The 20,914-nt window shown below is 39.2% G+C and overlaps 1 protein-coding gene across 3 annotated transcripts in view; it reads right to left on the reverse strand.

The window, feature by feature from the left end:
- The window catches only part of PTPRZ1 (protein tyrosine phosphatase receptor type Z1), a 140,664-nt gene that overhangs the window by 49,104 nt on the left and 70,646 nt on the right, over window positions 1–20,914 (reverse strand). For all 3 annotated transcript variants that reach the window (XM_075146895.1, XM_075146886.1, XM_075146875.1), the window contains exons 3-8: window positions 15,083–15,262; window positions 13,110–13,261; window positions 12,533–12,628; window positions 12,207–12,273; window positions 8,403–8,560; window positions 7,684–7,834 (exon numbers count right to left, since the gene is read on the reverse strand). In XM_075146895.1, coding sequence (XP_075002996.1) covers window positions 7,684–7,834; window positions 8,403–8,560; window positions 12,207–12,273; window positions 12,533–12,628; window positions 13,110–13,261; window positions 15,083–15,262 — 804 coding nt within the window. The remainder of the gene's footprint in view (window positions 1–7,683; window positions 7,835–8,402; window positions 8,561–12,206; window positions 12,274–12,532; window positions 12,629–13,109; window positions 13,262–15,082; window positions 15,263–20,914) is intronic.

Here is a 20,914-nt window from a genome sequence, read left to right on the forward strand (position 1 = left end):
TTTATGGGTCTATCAGAGTAGCATTAGAAGAGAGGTGCACTCTTTCACCAGCTCTAATAGCCTGTAATCTACAGTAGATTGTTTTTAAAGGTGAAAGGTAAACCTATCGCACTTGAATTTCCTCTCAAGGATGTTTGAATCTTTTTATAGTACTTAAAGAAGACACAAAAGGCAAATAGGGAGAGGCTAAGAAATGATTAGGTTAGCAGGTAGTGATTTCATGTTATTATATTGTAAGGCACCAGCTAGACATCTGCTGAAGAAGTCTGATCAGACTGTTGCAGTCCTGGGCCTGGCTCACGCACACCTTCTTTGTGAGCCTGGAACCTGCACTCCAGAAGACTAGTCAGGCAGCTACTCTTGCATGGCTTCCAGCCTTTCCAATACTCTCTTCATCTTATTCAAGTAAGCTGAACCTTTTGATACTTTTGTAGACATACAGATGTACTGATTACCAGTGTCCTAGAAATTTACTGAGACTCTGACATTTGTTTTTTAAATTGCCCAAGTACCTGTATGTGGCTTAAAAATAATATACAAGGTCAAAGGTAGATTAACCTGTATGAATAAGTTACGTTAGCAGAAAATGTAAATTATTTACCTGAAGCTCACTGAAAAATGACCAGTAAGTTGTGATACATGAAAAAATAAAGCAACATCATATACAGTTGCATCATTCATAGCTGGCTTGGGCTTGGGCTGAGACCCCATTCTCCTTCCTTGCTCTCATCATCCCCCCTGCTGGTGCAGTGAACCGTGTCTCCAGACACAGCACTGAAGAATGGAGATGACTGTCAAAGATGGTCACTAACAAGTTGGTTCCCAACTTGAAAGCACAGCAACTAGATTTGTTCTGATGTTTCAGAATGAAGGCCAGGGGTCCCTGACATTTCCTTTTATAAATCCCTCTTCTTATCTCTTTGAAACTGCAGAGTTTTTGCACTTCGGTTGAAATGCTGTTTGCCCCTGCCCTAGCTTTTGGGAAGTTCCTTTCTCATGTACCGGATTTCCTTTCATGTGTGCTTTCATATGTACTGAAAAGGCATATTATTCAGTCTGTTGCTTCATTTGTTACCTCATTTCTATTCCTTTATTTCATCTCTCAGACTTGTCAAAACCACTGATCAAAGTACATGAAGTTTACTTTGAATCTTTTAACAATTTAATTAAATCTTACATATTAAAATGATTAGGTGGATATATTTTTATTACAAAACTTTTAGCTTGACTTTTGCACAAGTAATTACATAATCATTCCCTATTTGAAATAAATGAGGAAACGTATTTTTCAAATCTCAGAATCTGTTTAAAACAAACTTTGAGTATCTAGCAAAAGCAAGCAAAACAATCTGTCTAGCTAATTAAGAAAACAAGTGTAGATTATTTGGAGTTCTCTTAAAGGAAGCAAACACTATGATACTGCAACGCTTTTGGTGGACAATACTGCATTTTTGAACAAAAGGAAAAAAAATCTTTCCATTAACTTTGCAATTTGCCACTTGAACACAGGAGGGCACTCAAACCTCAATATTTTGAAAAACTCAGTTTCTTCCGCTCTGTAAGCAGGTGGGCAGTTTTGAGCAGCTCTGGTCTGAGCTAGTCAATGGAAAATAAGCAGCGACTTTTTTTTTTCTTTTTTTTTTTTGTGTGTGTGAGCTAATGGTAGAGCCAGTATTAGTCTGTGTAATTTAGTTGAATTCTGTAGCTTGCCAGGCTTTGAACCTACTGTGCTTTGTATCTGACACGCCATTTTATTCATTATTCTGAATTCTTTTAATTGATGCAAAGGAAGAGCAAATTAAAGAAAAAAAAAAAATCTCAAGTTGTGTACATTCCATTCCATTCCTCAAACTTGTCATTCCACCCCATTTCCACCAGATGGCAAAAGGAAATCATTAGACCAGCAAAGAGAATTCCCTTCTCAATTCTGAGCATTAAGGCAGATGACTTAAACTCTGATTTTATTGTTTTTAATTAATCAAAACAGTCTTCACCTACTTCTTTTCGAAGCTGTTTAAAATATCTCTCAAAATGCTTTTTCGTAGTATAAGTACCAAGCTTCTCCCTGTCCAAACTCTTCTCTACTGTCCTTTTTCCTCCCTTCCTCTCTTTTGTCTGTGAGTGAATTTGGTTCTGAAATCTCTGACTGTATTCAGACTAACTGAGCAATATTATAAAACTTTTAAAGATGGAAGATTGGTGTCTCCAATATTACTTATTTCCGTTTCACTCTGTTCTCTTTTCCAGATAGTTCTTCCAAATTTTTTTTTTTCAAGAAAAAAGCTATCTTCCCTTTTATTCTCCTCCTTTTGATGCTTGGTCCTGTTCATCTCAGCAGTCACCCACAATATTCCTACGTGACAGTCATCTGCATATTATTTCACACCAACTCCTTCCCAAGTTGTTGTCTCTTGCCCTTCTTCTGATGCCTCTTCATCCTGCCTGTGCTGTTTCCTTCCCTTTCCTGCCAATCTTAATAATACAGAGATACTTTGCTCCTACCTTTTCCCGTTCTCCCTCTCCAGGGACTGGGAAAAATGAGGCGTTCACATATCAGCTTACCTAATTAAAGACTTCTGCTCTGATATGGACTTTGAAAATCTGGGCAAAGAGACTTGAAGAAAGGGAGTTCTCAAGTCTGTTGCTAGTCTGAATTCACAGATACTCAACTGGATTACAAGTCTCAAGCAGCAAAATACTATTCACAGGAAGTCAGAGATCTATTCAAGACCCTGCTGGGCTTGAATTCAGGTCTCTGCTTTCCCCAGGTGAGTACTCAGATGCTGGTTTTGCATATCAGATCATGGTAATGCACCTATCTTTGCTTATTCTTCTGTGGAATAAAATGCTACCCATATAACTTAGAAGTTTTTAATCTAAACTGAATTGAATCATCAGGGAGCACCAAGGTACATTAGCCAAATCATTGTCAGAAACTACTTGGGCTGTGTTCTTGACAAAAAGACCTTTATAAGCTGCCCAAATTTGGCTTATCCAGATATATTTATATATAAAAATTTATGCCTGGATTTAAGCTTCTCTGAGCTTGACACAGTTGGAATAAAACTAGGTGTAGTTCTGAGGCAGCACTGGGTAACTCAGGGAATTTTTTTCCACATGTGTTGCTTGCTTCTACTTTTAATTGAATCTGGGTTTGAGATTTTTATCTTTTAAATCCAGATTTTCAGTTGTGGAAGCCGTGAAATCACTTCATTTAGATTAAGACATTCAAGGGCTTTTCAGCTCCCTGTCACAGTGTGTGGCAAAAAGTAATTCTTCAATATTCCTGGTCTACTCTATCTCTATGATGGAGCAGCATAGTATATATGTGTGCTGGGTTGACCTTGGCTGGCCACCAGGTGTCCACCCAGATGCTCTCTCACTCCTCCTCCTCAGCAGGACAAAGGAAGAAAATAAGATGAAAAAGCTCATGGGTCAAGATAAAGACAGGGAGATTGCTCACCAATCACCGTCATGGGCAAAACAGACTCGACTTGGCAAAATTATTATCACCAATTACAACAGACTAGCATAGTGAGAAACAGAAACAAAACTAAAAACACCTTCTCCCGACCCTTCCCTTCTTCCCAGGCTCAACTTCAGTCCTGACTCTTCCACCTCCCCACCCCAAGTGGCACAGGGGGGATAGGGAATGGGGGTTGTGGTCAGTTCATAACACTTTGTCTCTGCTGCTTCTTCCTCCTCATGCTGTTTCCGTGCACCAGTGTGGGATCCCACCCACGGGATACAGTCCTCCACAAACTTCTTCAGCGTGGGTCCTTTCCATGGGGTACAGTCCTTCCAGAAAAGATTACTACAGTGTGGGTCCCCCATGGGGTCACAGATCCTGCCAGAAAACCTGCTCCTGCATAGGCTCGTCTCCACAGGCCGTAGCTCCTGGCAGGAGCCTGCTCCTGCGTGGGGTCTCCATGGGCTGCAGCAGGACAACCTTCTTCACCATGGTCTTTTCCCCAGGCTGCAGGGGAATCTCTGCTCTGGCACCTGGAGCACCACCTCCCCTCCTCCTTCTCTCACCTTGGTGTCACAGCGCTGTTTCTCACAGGTTTTTTCCTCACTCCTCACTGCCACGCAGCATTTTACCCTTTTTTAACTATGTTTTCCCAGAGGCTCCACCATCTTGGCCGAGGGGCTCAGCCGTGCCCTGCGGTGGGTGGGTTGGAGCCGGCTGGAACCGGCTGCGTCCGGCACGGGGCAGCCCCGGCCTCTCCTCAGAGAGGCCGCCCCGCAGCCCCGCTGCCAGCGCCTGGGCACCTGCACCCATCACGTTATGTCAGTATAAAGTATCTTGCACAAGAGGAAATGTCTTGAGAGAATCTGAGAATGGTTATAGCTAATTTATGTCATCTGTGGTATGTGAAATGGTAAAGGCTCGAGTCCTTACCCCTGCTCTTGCAAGAGAATTTAATTAAAGCAACTGCTCATCTTTACACAGTTGTATTTTGCATGGGAAAACAGGCTGACAAATATTTTTTACCAATACATATTGTCAGTCTTGAATTTTAAGAACCCATTGGTTTTCATATCTTTACTAAATCCAGGAAGATCAACAAGAATTGTTTCTGCACTTACTCGCAGGGCATTGCTAGAAGAGTGGAGCGGATGGGAAGTTATGTAACGGGCCCAGCAGCTACTGCAATGGTTCTCAGGTTTATAGGAATAAACAATGATTTCTATTATAAATGGATTTTCATGCCAGCTGAGGCTGGTGGAGATAAAGCATTACAATTTCAAAGAGCTTTTTGAGTTGAATCCTCAAGCATGTCTGTAAGGATTAGCTATTTTAATCTTCTTCTTAAATATATATGTACATATATGCATACATACATATCACACAGGAAAATTACACGTATCGCTAGGCAGGCTTAGGGAACGAAGTATCTCCCGTGTCATCAGTAGGGCAGCGCTTGTACACCAAGAATGTTGAGGTTGTCACTGTGTGAAAATTTCTGACAATATATTGCTGAAATTAGTTTATAATTGAATAGAAAGATTCTTTTAGCCCTTTTAAGGAAACTTAGCTCTACTTAAGATCTGCCATGTATTAATAGCAGCAATAAATCAAGCACTTAATCCTACTGCCTAATGAGAGTCTACACTGAATCCAATGGGAGAAAATTGGGATTCTAAGTTTCACAAACCAAAATAACTTTTCAGTTATCTACTTGAGTAAGACTCACTCTTGTAATTTCTCTTTGTCATCTAAAGGGATTTCAAAGATTATTTTTCCTCTGTTGACTACAAGAACTTTGCAATATTAAATACGAAATACATAAGCCTACTTATTCTTGGGCACTTAGGCCTTCATGTTACAGTTTTTACATCTCAACATTTAAGTTTAATGATTCCTAGGGCTTTTTACTTACCTTCTCTTAAAATGGAGGTGAAAATACAAATGCTTCTCTAATATTTTCCATTAAACAAATCCTATAATTGCATTTGTGTGCATATATATACGTGTGTGTACATAAATATCTATATGTATGTGTACGTGATGTTGTTGCATCTACATAGTACACATAAATATTAACAGAAATGTGAAATATATATACAGGAAGACTTGAAATTTTAGTGATCCCTTTCTGTTCCTCCTTGTTTATGGCCAAACCAGAATTTTGTTTTGTTTGTAGGCCAAACCTACAATTTGTTACTTTAAATACCTAGTTTGGCATAAATACTACATGTGTTCACTGCCACAGTAATGTGACTGCAGGACACTTTTGTCTTAAACTCGGTAGATTGAAACCCCTTTGTTCGGTATTATACAAGTCTACGCACACAGAAATTTTGGATGCTCTACAACATATTTTATCATTACATGAAGCGGAAGGGCATTCTAATTTTAAATGGTATAACTCAATGCAGAAAAGGATCCTAATATCTTTAGGCTGGACACTCTTTCCTAATCTGTATGGATACCAAACTCACAGTTAAGATAGAAAATTCACAGAATCTCTCTTTGATACAGTGCAGAAATGGGACTGGTTGGAAGCAATCTCCTATGCAGTTTTAATGCACACACTGCTTTGGGACAGCACATGGAAAGCTCCTTCAGGTGTCAGCGCATGGAGTGGACAGAAGGAAGCAGGCGCCTGTCTTAAACAGTATTATCCAGCTTTTCTTCTCGTCAGCCTCTATGGAAATCTCGATTAGGGTGGCACAGCTGAAAGTAGCTTCCTTCTATTGCAGTGACTGAGCGGAAGGGTCAAGGCCAAGGTCATGGCTGTAGTGCAACCACCTGGGAGGCAAGTGGATTGCAGGTGGCAGAAGTCCCAGTCTCTGTCTTCAAAGGTACTTTGCCTATGACATTTCTTCAATGTAGATTGACTCCTATTTATAAAGGACTGAGAAGATTCATTTCCTTCTGACAACATGGACATAAGAAAAGGTGGTCTCTATTACAGTGACCTGTCTCTCAGAGACCTTCATTAAACAGAGGGATCTGGGGAAGAATGATCTTTCTTTAAGTTAGGCCAAATCAACAATGTCCGTTGTAAGTCTATTTGGAAAGAGAAATTTATTTAATTGTGATAATATGCTTGACTGCTGCAGGTCAATCCCATACTCCTTCTCCAAGCTTCAAAATTTCAAGTGCCACTTAGTACCTAAACAAAAAAACCCTGCCAGAACAGATATTCCTTGGCTTAGACCAATGCAAAAAAATTCATATCCTGGGCACATATCTGAGGAGTTCATGACAAGCTGAAGTCAAAACAGAAGTGTCACTGACCGGTTATAGAAATGAAGCAGTAAAGCTATCCTGTGCAGCACTGTGGCGAAACAGTGTGATGTACTTGTGCAGGGGACCCAGCCCTCCGGCAGTTCTGAATGATGAACATCCCCTAGCTTGTACACAAGTTTCATACACAGGATCCTTCCAATAGGAAAAAAAAAAATCCACCCAACCAAAGCGAATTAAAATGAAACCACACTTCTTTCTAATCTGGAGAACACCTACACCACATGCTTCAGTCATCTGTCTATGTCTAATTAAGCAGAGTTCAGTGCAAATGAGTTTAAGAATCTACAGGTATCGCCACGCAAGTAGCCACAAAATGCCCCAAAATTATTTGTTTACTCTTGATTCTTCTGTGCTTGTGAGTATAGAAGTCATCAACTTCCATATTTAGTGCTATAATGTTTCCCATTACATAATGTACTGTTTTGGTCATACAACCTTCACAAACTTCCCTGAGGTTTTAGGTAAAACAGAGAACAGAATCTGGCTTCTGGGATTCTCTCCATTCATCACTTTCTCAGCAGACTATGTGAAATGAATTCGGTGACCTCACTTCAGCCTCTGTTGGAAAAGCATCCATATAACACAACAAAAACCAAATGCGTTTGTAAAACAAAATCCTCTTGCAGCCCCTGAAAAGGCAGCTTTGTTTAAGTCTGAAACACTTAAAGGGCAGTGCAAGAAAGCTTGAACTGACATGATCTTCACTGAAGTTTGGTCAAGACAAGCATTTAATTTTCCACTCCATTTAATCTGACACGTTTTATGTTTGCTAGTTTTTTTCTCTGAAGTGATAGATTTATGAGTAATAATACAGCGTGCTACTTTCTACACAATTTAAAATGAGTATCTTCATACTAGGATGAATCTTTTACTGAAAATTGTCTTTCAACCTGTGAAGAGAAGAATGACTATTCAGTAAATACCTGCTTCATGAATTTCTTCTTGTCCAGTATAAGAGGAAAACACTTGCCCAAAGAACTTATATTGCTGCTCTCGAAAGTTATTTTGCAGGTAGTCCATCAGCATAACATAGCCAGACTGCTGCATTGTAAGGACTTCACAGAACACAGCTAACTAGAAAAGTTGAGGAAAAAAAGAAGTCAGAAGTCATAACAAATTAACCAGATACTGCTAAAAGGCAAAAACGCTGGGGAAAAGATGTTGGGTAAAGTCCCCCAGTTGAACTGTCCCAGGTGGCACTGAACTTTTGTTCCTCTGTACCAGCAGTATATCTAATGGTTTACTCCACCTGTATTTCTCAACCACTCTGCTGTTGGAGCTATGCTCTGCCCAGTCACCACCATTTAGCTGGGGGAGTACGGAAAGAGTGTTTTGCACTCCTCTTTATCTGGGCTAGAAGTCCAGACAGCCTGCAGAGTTAAGAAGTGTGTTCTTACTCCCATCTAAGGCAAGGAATGACTCAGAATCTAGTCCTGAACTAAAAAAGGGAAAAGATAACACACTCAAGTAATATATAGGCTTTCTAATTTATTAGCTGCATGAAAAATTTATAACTAGATAAAAGAAAAGGTAGGTTGTTGGGCTGGCAATGAATGCCATGAGCTTTTACCATATACATGGCAATATGCTTTTCTTTGGCATTATGTACAATTGTTTGGTTTTAATGCATTAAACAAATTACCTGGTCTTCAGAAATACTAATGGTATCTTTAAACACAATCCATTCAACTGTTTCAGAGCAGGGAGGAGTTGATAAAGACCCATTATAAGTGTAATATTTGTCTGTTGCATTTGGCAAAAGGTTCAGCAAAATAAATGGCTCTAAGGCAGCCTGTTTTCCTGGGGAAAAAAAAAAAAATTAGAGTCAGATAGTTAAAATACTGCAGAAGCAATGAATAAATAGAAATCACACTCTCCAAAAGAGTTACCATTATAGGAACATGCTAATTTTGAGGCTATTCAAAATTTGATCTCCGGAGAGACTAGCATACAAATAAATTGCTAAGCCTTTTCTATTTAGTTTGAATAAGTATTGTTCAAAACCAACTTTGTTTACTTGGGGAGGTGTAATGAGTTACTCCAGCAATAGATAAAGTAATCAGTACATTGGTTCACAAGAATTTGTTCACCTGTAAGTTTACTTGTAAATGTCCAAGATGCCAAATCTTTGCCTCACACGGGAACTTCAAAGAAAAAATATGTTAAATCTCTGTTCTTGGTCTAACGACATGGCTTCAAACTCTCCCTGAATTTGGTCAAGTTGTTGAGTTTCTCAGAGTATCCTAACTTCTGCAGAAGATCACTGCCTGGGGAACTGTCGCCATGTTAGACCTGAGAGTTACATTACTCGTGACCGCAGAAGCAGAATTTCTGTGGATCAGGGTTTTTTTTAAATGGTGATAATACAGTGAAAAACTGTAACAGCTTTACACAAAGCAGAGAAGGATGCAAAGATCTCCTCCAGGAGAGTACGTCCACTTTGTTTATTTTCCTGTGAAAATAGTATCACGTCTTTCAGGTCAGCAGTTTACCTGGTACCTTGTCAGCTGGGAGCATGCATGAGGAATTGCTGGGAGTCCATTCACAGAAAGCTAAGTTTGTGCTGGTATGGCAGTAGGGTCCAGCAACAGAAATTGGCAGAAATGGTACCAACTTCCTCAAGGCAGATATTTTCAGTCTGTGACAATTATCAATCTTGTGACAATTATCTGCCTTATTGTCTGAAGCATCCAAAATAATATTTGTTTTTTACACCTTGGAATAATATTGATCCCTACATACCTTATTTCAATCTAAAGTTACTGATTTTAAATTTCTCCCTATTTGATAAGTATTCACTTATGAATATCTAATGAATTTTCAGTGTGTGCATTAACTTGTGGTTTTACAGATATGTTACTTCTCGAGCCCTGTACAGATTTTCTGACTTGCCTTTGTGTTCATAATTCTTTACAAATTTGGTGAGAGCAGCAAATTACATTAACAATTTATTACAAATCATTGATGTTTTTCTTCTGTACAATGATTGTTCCACTGAGTTAAGGTTTAAGAGCTGGCTCCTCCCCTCTCTCTTATCCATGTGTCACGAAAGGGGAACGTTTAGCAGTGTTGAGCAAAGCCCATCCTTCTTTTTCTCCTGTCAACATGTTAATCAACCTTCAGATGGAAGCCATCATTGCTATCTGGTACGTGTCTAGTTAACGCATTCTTCCTTCAGTAAAAAAGAATGGCCAGTTCGTTTTATATAGATGCTTGGGGACATGAAACTTCTCATTTATAGTAAGAATCCTGCCATACATTTTGCAACTGTGGATTTTAAAATGTCCTTTAATGTGATTGACACCCTAGATTCTAAAATCAAACACCTACAAAGAATGATGAGAAACAGAGAGTTTGTCCGGAAGGAACAGGTCTGCTCCTCTGCAGAGCTTGAGAACTCAGCAACTGGGATTCAAATAAGCACAATACAGATATGACTGACAAGGACAGATCATGTACATCACAGACAAGGACAGATCGTGTGCTATTCACTTTTCTTCAGGAGGAACAATTTGATTTAGTCATGACCTGAATTTTCAGAGCTCATTTGCATTTTATTCAAGAAAACGATATTCTACTCATTGTTGAAGTGCCATGTAGTGTCTGTATCTTGAATCTTGCTGCTGATAGTTTTACAGCTCCTTCCAAGGCTGTAGGACAGTATCTGCCTTGATGTATTACTCGTTCTCCTTTGTGTTTCATAGAAGATGGCACACAAAGATAATGAATCTTAACTGCTTTATATTTCCCCCTCCTCTGTCTTTGTAATTTATGGAAGTCGCTCCCTTTTATATTTGTTGAATGGTGTTCGCTTTCTGGAGAAAAACAATCTTGATTTTAGTGTCATACTTTTGAAAGCTTTTGAAATAGTGGACTAATAGCTTTTTACACTTTCAACCTATCGATCTTAAGGGACTTTACAAAGCTCAAGCATCATTACATATAGGAAAACTGAGATGAAGTTAGCCATTTACTTAAGGTCATGGCCATGATGTAAGAAAATATCCCTGTTCAAGACAGTGCTCATTCATGTTTATTCGTCTGCAAAGAATTCATGTTTATTCTTGTTCATTCATGTTTATTCTTCAAAATTCTTTCTGAATTAGAGCCCAAATCTCCTCATGTGCCACCCTGAAGTCCATGTGCTCTGACGTGAAACCGTGAGGAATTCTAAAACAGCAAAGTGTCAACATACGGTTTGAATAATGCTAGTGCAAATATAATATAATTGGATTATTTCAAATTTACACAGGAGCTACTGAAAAAAGAATTCATCTCTACTGAATCTACTGAATACTGATATTCATACGGTCTCATGCTTGTAAGACACATCTTGGATGGCTGCAACAGGGTTATTTGGCTTCCAACCACATATAAAAATCCAGAAATGTATGATTAAGAAAGCTCACAGAATAAATCAGACATTTCTCTTGATTTAGCATTTAAAGAGTTGCAAATTCCTCATGATAGTTATATTTATTCATTTACAGTTACTGCTGCTGTTACAAACATTCAGTCTTGGGGTAAATAAATCATAGAATCATAGACTATCTCGAGTTGGAAGGGACCCATAAGGATCATCGAGTCCAACTCCCTGCTCCTCGCAGGACTACCTAAAACTAAACCGTATGACTAAAAGCGTCGTCCAGACGCTCCTTGAACTCTGACAGGTTTGGTGCCGTGACCACTTCCCCGAAGACCCTCTTCCAGTGACTGACCACCCTCTCAGTGAAGAATCTTTTCCTAATGTCCCATCTGAACTTCCCCTGATGCAGCTTCATTCCATTTCCTCGTGTCCCATTGCTGGTCACCAGAGAGAGGAGATCAGCACCTTCCCCTCCCACTGCCCCCTTGAGGAAGTTGTAGACTGCCATGAGGTCACCCCTCAGCCTTCTCTTCTCCAAGCTGAAAAAAGTAAGTGACCTCAGACACTCCTCGTAAGTCTTGTCCTCAAGACCTTTCACCATCTTGGTCGCCCTCCTCTGGACACACTCTAATAGTTTGATGTCCTTCTTATATTGAGGCGCCCAAAGCTGCACACAGTACTCAAGGTGGGGCTGCACCAGTGCAATGCTTGATGCACCCCAGGACACGGTTGGCCCTTTTTGCTGCCAGGGCACACTGTTGACTCATATTCAACTTGCCATCAACCCAACCCCCCAGATCTCTTTCCACAGGGCTGCTCTCCAGTCTCTCGTCCCCCAGGTGGATGTATAACCAGGGTTACCCTGTCCGAGGTGCAGAATCTGACACTTGCTCATGTTAAATTTCATACAGTTGGTGATTGCCCAGCTCTCTAGGCTATCAGATGACTTTTGTTGTTTCTAACAAAATAGACATGCTGAGCTCTAGGAACTGTGCTCCCCGATGTCTTTAAGGTTTCATAATTACACTGAAATGGAATTTAGTCTAATCAGTAATCAATAAAGCATGGAGGCAGACTTACCGAAACGACTAACACTATCTACTCCATTAATGATTGGATTATAATCCGGATTATCTTCTAGTCCAATCTGTTAAAAAGAAATTGCATTTTTTAACAGTACAGGCTTCACGAAAAAAAAATTGAAAGCTGCAGTTTACCACCAAAATTATAGATGACTTAAAGCAGAGCAAACGTATTTTGCCCATTTGCTTTTCTGTAAGAATAAATTAGAAAGATACATGCAAATTTTTAACTCAGTGATCACACATTGGAACCAGTTACATTCAGTTTGAGCATCTGCCACGTTTCAGAACTTGTTTAATGACACAAAGATATACTTTGTTTACCTCAAACAAAATTGATAAAGCTCTTAACTTTCCATTTCCTTTAATTGCCTCTTCGAAATTTGTAAATTGATCTGCATCATAGCAGTAGATTTGCATCTGCAAATAGAAATATATTCAAATGTTATATATACAAAAAATAAAAAAAAAATTAATCAACGCAGTTATTTATATTCCCATTTTGAGAAAAAATGTCCAAGCAATAAATTTAATTACAAATATATGGATTTCTTATCTATCTCACATGATTATCTGAAGATATAGAATGGAATTCATCAGCTGTTGGCTATCTAAAAACGATCTCTTATGGAAAACCACTAAGTATGCAGGAGTTATCCTTTCAAGGAGCACAACAGTAAGCCAGATAACTTGCTAACCTAGAGTACCTAGAGTATGGAATAACGCCTTACGCTGCCCTTCTAAAATACATAATTTAAATATTATTAATTTGGATTTAAGTGAATTATTGTATTTGCAAATAGACTTTAATCAAGAGATAAACAAAGATATTTAGTAAACAGTGTTACTTTTTGCAGAATTTCAAATCATCAAAATCGTCAAAATCTATTCTGTACTTTACCTCAAGAGGAAATTTTTGTCCTTCTAAACTATGTTCTGATCCATCTGATGACACGTTGCATTTTCCCCAATGAAAAGTGATCTTGCTTGCTTTGAATATGGTGTCTAATCCACCTCCACTTACATAATAATCATTTGTCAGGTTAATTTCCACTAAACAAAGAGAGAGAGAGAGGGGAAAAAAGGAGTGTCAATATAAAAGCCAGCCAAGGCATCTATGACTCTCATATTTCGGTATTAGGTGCTAAAAGGTAAATATGATATGCTTATTTCCCTATATTTCATAAGCAATTTGACAGGTAATTGGTTATTTAAACTAAGTAAGAAGTGTGGTAATTCACTATTAGCAGGGAGAAATATGTTTCATTTCATGCTGCAATTCATAAAGTAGTCATCTAATGAAGTGCACTATTATATTGGTCTCCTGTTGTCTGAAACTAGCCACAGAACTTTGCTAAAAAGCTCAGAAAACTGGCTTAGCCACCAATCTGACTGCCTAAGAAAAGAAATTCCTAAAATACATAGTTTCCTGAAAGCACCTGTGTTTTTAACAAAAAGGAAAATACACCCCCCCGCCCTTATTATCATAATTCTAGATACAAATCATGAGGAAACACAAGAAAAGAACATTTTAGCCAGTTCCTAGGAGGACTGTCCTCTCTGTAACACCCCTTAGCTGTGGAGCAGTCTCCCATGGGAGAAGGTGATGTCAGGTCTTCAGCTGGACATAGCTGTACACAACTGTAGACGGGACTGAGCACTTGTCTTCTGGAGGGAATGAGCAGGGTGGAATAGCCTGAAGCCCCACATTTGGCTTTCCCACCTCCAGTGATTGTGAATTGTTTGACCTCTTACTAAAACAGCACTAATGGAGTTCAGTTTCATTACATTCCTTCCCTCAAAACCTTGAAGACACTTTTAAGTGCAGAGCTTAGCAGTTCCTTTTATAATATCTGAATTGCTGTAGATGACGAAGGGCTCAGTTCACTTTTATGGACTTTAAAGAATGTTTCCTCAGGGACCTCTTGAAAGACAAATGCACTATTTATCTCAGCTAGTAGGGCAAGAGGGAACTAAGTGATTTGTGGAATAGTATGAATGTAGGAAGTATATGATGGGGGCAAGAACGGAAATTAGGAAGAATGACACTAAAATAAAAATAAAATAAAAAAAAAAAAAAAAAGGCTGGTGTAGGGGTCCCATTGGAACTGATAGAAGATCAAAGACAGTTAAGAGATTCCTTCCTTCATACCTATGCCTGAAACAAGAAACAGTAGTTTCAACAAGCAGCTTTTAATTACTTCTATCCTGGATTTGTAAGTGGTTGCAAAAAAATTTGTCTGTCAATGTAAATGCCACCATAAGCTTCTTTTATAGCTGGGAGAAACAGGCACTTGTAGGCATAAATCACTTCTTTCTAAAATACATTTCTGAGATAGGTAAGACAAATCGGACCATAAAAGCACCTGTTTCTCTTCTTTGACTATAAAAAGTCATCTAAGTGAGTAGTTCAGATGCAAGTGTCTATGTGTAGGTGAGATGAATCCCATCCTGAGTTTTTTGAAACCACAATTCATCCATGAAGTGCTTCCAGATGAGTAGGTAATTTATTCATACTTTTTAAAAATCATTTTTGTATACTTGTTACAGATTCTAGATATGTAGCAATAATTATCATTATTTCATAACAAATGCTAAATTATTGTTTAGTTTCAATGAGATGCTCATGATGGGATGATAGTAATGATGTGATTGCTTTGGCTCTATCTGTCTGTGCCCATAATTTTCATTTGTGTGATTTCTCTATTATGCTTGGCTACTGTCATCCCCTGTTTTTTTTATTTAATGGATAAACTCAGAATGCACCAGGAAAAGTGAAATGAAAATGTTTCATTAAAAGTCCTTGGTTGATTGTCCATCTTATATCACTTTTCTGACCTCATTCAACTCCAAACATGAAAACTGACTTTTTACCTGTTTTGCCAGTGTTGCGAATGAAAGTATCTTCCAAAGTTGCCTTTTCCCATCCATGGAATTTAAGTTTCTTCAGATTCACATTTACTTGGGTAAGATCTTCATCTATATTAATAGGAGACTGTTTGGCACCATTGCAGGCTGAATATTTCTTTCCCCAGTTCTTTTGGTTCAAAGTTCCTAGAAATCAAAACATTTGGGGTAAATACATTTAAAACCTAAACTGGCATCCATATATTTTTTAATGTGGGAAAGTTAAAACACAGTTGGCAATCTGTGATCAGAGTACCTGCCCTTCTTTTAGGCCTCATCTGTAGCAATACTTAGCACACCTACCATTCCATCCTACCTTCAACAGTTACGTCAAATTTTGACCATTTTAGACATCATACATATATGCTTATGAATCTCCAGGGAAAGCAGAAAACAACAAAAAAACCCTCACACACAATATACAGAAATAATAAATAAAACAGGGGGGGGGAAAAAGCTTTCAGGTGAAAGAAAACTGGCATTCAAAAAAATTTGGGAATTACTCCAAAACCCTCCTTTCCAAATAACTCTTTTAATCATACGAATGTCATTAACATTCCTTCTGCCCAATGAAGTCAGCCATCCAATAAGATTTTTAAATAAATAAATAAAAGCAGTAAGATCTTTTAAAAAGTCCTTACACAGAGGGAAAAAGGTAAAGAGATTCTGCCCTGAAAAAGTAAAAACGGTAGTGATGCTCTGGCCGGAGAGCCTGGCTGCATGGCCCGGCGGTGCCCGGGGAGGGCCGTGCGCGCACACCCCAGCCATCTCCCTTTGCAGCTGTGGGCCAGGGCGGCCCGGAGGTCCTGCGCTGCAGCAGGGCACCTTCTCAGGGCAGAGGGGCTGCATGGCATTTCACTGTGGCCAGTTCCGACCCAGACAACATGGACAGAGATAGCATGTTCTTCACCAAAGACTTGATTATTTTCCATAAGAAATGCTCAAGTACTCTACAGATCACTGTGAGGGGTTAGCAGCTGCTCTGAGAATCTTACTTATATAACATAGTAATATAAATAATACAGTATTTTTTGTTTATATAATATAGTAATACAAATAATACAATATTTTGTGTATGTTTATGTGTTTGCATACATATAAATATTTTCTCCTGACAGGGAATTCTGGTAACACTTCAAAGGGCTAATTAAAACCAAGAGTTGACTGCACAGACCTAAGAAAATGTAATTGCTTCAGCTAGCTTCCCACTTACTAGTAGTTAAGAGCTAATATTAGTGCATCCAACGCACACATTCGAATTCTATTAGACATGTTGAAGTGAGCCAGTGCTCATTTACAAGCCGCTGCGCTACATCCAAGTCTGTCAGCAGAAAATTTGCTGTATTGTACCCCAGGCAAGGACAGCCCTCATATTGCACTCAGAAAACTCAGAGAAGGGAGAAGAGATGCAGCCATTCCTGTAACCGTGACAACAGGCAGTAATATGAGATGCTCACCTGGAGAGCTAGCTACCTAGAAACAAACCTGAGCTAAATTATTCAACAAGTATCAGGTCAAGTAGTTACCAATATCACCTTGCTGCATCAGAATTACTGGAGGTCAGATGGTATACAAACCCATTTACTTCTTGCAAACAGCAACAGAAGAAACTGTTAGGCACAATAGCCAAGCAAACCAAACAGAGTTTGAGTCACAGGGTTATGAATCTGAATATCCTGCAGGTGGGGACTAGAGCCCTGTAACGAGCAAGCAGTGGTCTGCTTGGGAATGGCACAAGGGGTAAGCATCCAGCTCCTCCTCAAGTCACATTTGTCCTGGACATCAGCTGTCAGTTATAGTTTATCACCTGGGCAAATAATGCAATATCTTGATTTCTAATGTGCTTTTCATAGGAAAAGAGTGGCTAATATTTCACCTTCTCTCTCAAAAGCCTCTCTTAAGAAATTCTGAGCCCAAGTCAACCAAAACTTGGAGATTAATCTGCTCAGAACTTCTATAGTGAATTTTCTAACAAATATTGAAGGCTTTTAAAATGAAGAAAGCCAATTTTATTTAAATATAAATTAGAATCATTAACTTTTAAACAGAAGAGCCTCCAAACAGGGTCAGACAGGACAGAAAGAACAATTCTCGGCTTGCCCTGTGCATCCTTGCAGACAGGCCCTTGTTTCCAGGTCTGCTTTCAGCCAGCTTGGTGATTTTCCAAGCTGCAGCAAGCTCTTTAGAGCCCTCCCTGACTCTTCGAAAGTCTCTGCCAGTTTGAGCCGGGCTGGCTGCCCATGGCCGTCCCTCAGAGTTAGGCTGCGCTCCCTGCTCCATGCTCTGTTTCTTTTGCTCCTTCCTTTTGCCAGAGCCCAAGACTTCCAGGCTCCTGCTGTCGCCCCAAGGCAGTAGAAATCTCTTTTCTCTTTCCACTGACATACCCACCCCCATTGCTCACCTGCAGTCTCGCCTTCAGAACATCATCATGAATCTTTTCCCAACACGCATTTCCCTTATTCTGCTCTTTTCACCACTGACATTAGAAATTACTAAAAATACTACTCTTTTCTCCCTCCCACCAGTGTACTTTTGGGTACTTTCATAAAGAACTTTGTTGTTTACACCTTACTGAAATCTTACAGCACCTATGAATCTTTATGCCCCAAAGAAAGTTTTAGAACAATGATTTTCATGTAATTACATATTGCCATACACTCACCAATAGTCATGGTAAGAAGCATTTCATACATATTATGTACGAAAAAGCTGCAAATACTGTTTCAGCTACTCTCTGGTTGACAAAAAGAAAAATATCTATCCAATCTGTATGAATGCTAGCCTGAAATCCACCAAGGATAAATGAAAAGTATTTCATGGCTGCAGAGGACAAGAGATAAGACTTCCAGCTACGCCAAATTAACTGAATGCTCCAAATCAATGCTCCTGCTGGCAAATCTGAATAGGTATTTGACAACTTTTAATCAGTTTTATTCTTTGTGGTCCAGCAGCTGGTGTAGCTGAAAAAGCTACATAAGCAAAGGACACCGTTATTGCTTACAATTGCAGAAGTACAAGTGATCTCGGCACTGAGAAACACAGGCAATGTGGAAGCCCTCTTTGTAAGGTAAAACTGATATTAAGCTCAGCAACGAGGAACAAGATCTGTGTACCTTTTGCACGTCAAGAGGAAAATCACACCTGCGTAACTACTGAGAAGTTGTAGCAGTGATCAAAAGCTATGGAACGAAATGTACAGGAAATCAATGGCAGGCTCCGGTCGGGGGCAGGAACATGGGGAATTCCAGAAGGAACTGGAGTTCAGTCATGATGATCCAAATTATATCTGAGCCGCAAAATATATGTTTATGCATAAATCCTGCAAATGTTGGAGCAAATAATGGTTGTGTCTATATTAGCAAGTAGTGCAGACCAATACGAGTGGATTTATAGAGTGAAACAGTTGGGTCCTCAGAAACATTTGAGGACCAGATGTTCATACCATGTGTCTTTCAGGTTTTTACCTCACCTAGCTCTGTCTGGTCCCATGGGCTGAATGCCCATCAGCTGCTGAAGTGCATTAGGTATGCATTAGGTATGCATTATGTATGCATTAGAAATTATTTAGGTATGTTTCTGCCACACATCTCCTGTTTAATATCATGTCACACTCTGTGAGACAACTCTACCTTGCGAATCAAAGCATGGCAAGTGGGGAGCAGCCAGAAGGTTTGCTTCAGAAGTCCATTCCCGCTCTGAACGAAAGCATTAACGTAAATGCAGCCAGTGTAGGCAGCAGGTGGTGAAACTGCTGCAGTTTACATGACTTGCAGAAAGCCAAAGTAAAAGCGAAAGAACCAAATGTTTTTAAACAAGAGCAGATTGTTTTACGGTAGGTGTTATGATGGAAATCATAAATCAAAGCAGTGCCAGCCATTTTGAAAAATATTGTTGAAACTGAGCTTTGAAAATGAATTCTCCCAAACTGTGCTTTTGGAAATCTGAGGAGAATAAAAATGTGCATGATATATCTCAAAGAGTGCACAGAGGAAGCAATGTTTGTCAAAGCTGTCAGCTCTGAAGAAGTAACTCACAATTCACAATGAATGAAAATGAGCCTGAACACAGCAGATTACAAGATAATGGAAGACTGCCTATACCATAACCTTTACCACTCTTGCCCAGGGCAGAACGTCCAAAGAAAATTTTCCTACCCTTTCTTTCTAGGAAATGTTCGTACCTAACTCTGCTCCTCATCCTTAGCCCCAGTGCTCCCATCCCTGCAACAAGCATCCAATTCTCGTTTCGTCCTCCACTTCTATCTGCTGCTGTCTTCAGAAGATCTGGCCTACAAGGTGTTACTGCACTTCTGTCTTTTGTAAAAATACTTGAAAGAGAGGCATCTGTCAAACAACTCTCTGTGTGTCGGTATCCTACGCAAGCAGAAAGAGTGAGCAGGGCTGAAGACAAACTGTGAAACTGGGTGGGCTGTGGTCCTCCCAGCAACTTGCCAGGAGAGGGGTTTCTCAGCGTGCTCACACACTACTACGTGCGTGTCTGCTGGGCTGTAAACCTTCACTATGAGTACTGCTGTTTATCACCACGTATCAGTACTGGCTGAATGTAATATACAATTTACGAAAAATGGAAAATATCTTTTAAAATCAATGGAAAATATACATAAAGAACTGAAAATGTAAACCTCAAATCCAATGAATGGGAACAATTCATGAAACAAATGAATTGTTGAAACAAATACTCTGCATTTCTTCTTCGTACTGAATATGGATGTAGTTTCTGAAGAAATACGACCTTAAAAATAACGCTTTGGGCTTTACAGGATTAATAACGATGTCAGAAAGTTGCAATAGTGAGAAGATATGTTTTACTTGGAAAATTCTAATTCCTGGCACTTCAGTAACTGTTGGTTTGACATCACTGAGTTTGTATTCTTAGCTCTTATTAGGATCGTGTTTCTCGTGAATGGGCATAATCCTAGCATGTGCCCCCTCAGGAACTTATAAGAAGCTCTAGCTTTAATGACAGTTACAGAAAAAGAAATGCTTTAAATATCGGTGAAGAAGCCGTACTTTCTTCACAAGCATAAGCTCTGAAACACAGGGAGGTTAACATCATCACCGCTAGATATCTACGGTTAGATAGAAATAGGGATACAATATAAGACCATGTAAGTTTTAGACCCTAACCAGTTACAGAGTATGAACACTGCTTCTCAAACTGGCAATAATGGGTAGTACGGAAATAACCATAGGTCTGATTCAGGTTTTCCGTTGCTCCTACCTCATTTATAATTTCATGATTTAAACTGATGTGAACCCTAGGGTTTATGTTATAGATGAAAGACAGCAGAAAAGAGAGATGGATTCTTTACCTCTACTTAATTTCTTCCTCTCCATTTTTCATCAGCTTTTTCTTTCACAATGATATCATTACTTTTATAAATATAGATTGGACACATACAGGAGATGAAGGATATCCCCTCTGTGTGGACTGTTAATAATGGATTATCAAAAATGTTATTGACTTACCACTTTGAAGTGTTAAGTGATTTCAAGGTTTTTTTTTTAGAGCAAACACATTTTATCTAAGATATGAGAAATCAGAAATAAGACCATGAAAAGATGTGGGTACTTATACTGTGACAAAGTTTAAATTTAGATGTCCAATCAATACTGCTCTGAACACCACAGCTATTCTTTTTTTTTTCCTCTTTATTTCTGCTTCACTATTTAGATAATGCATCCGAACTGGATGAACAGAGGAGATGGAGATCAACAAACCTCAGGATGCTTCATACGATTAATGGCTATGGCATTTAGCTTATTACCAAAAGTTGCA

Source organism: Calonectris borealis, chromosome 1 (genome assembly GCF_964195595.1).
Source record: "Calonectris borealis chromosome 1, bCalBor7.hap1.2, whole genome shotgun sequence".
Taxonomy (NCBI): Eukaryota; Metazoa; Chordata; class Aves; order Procellariiformes; family Procellariidae; genus Calonectris; species Calonectris borealis.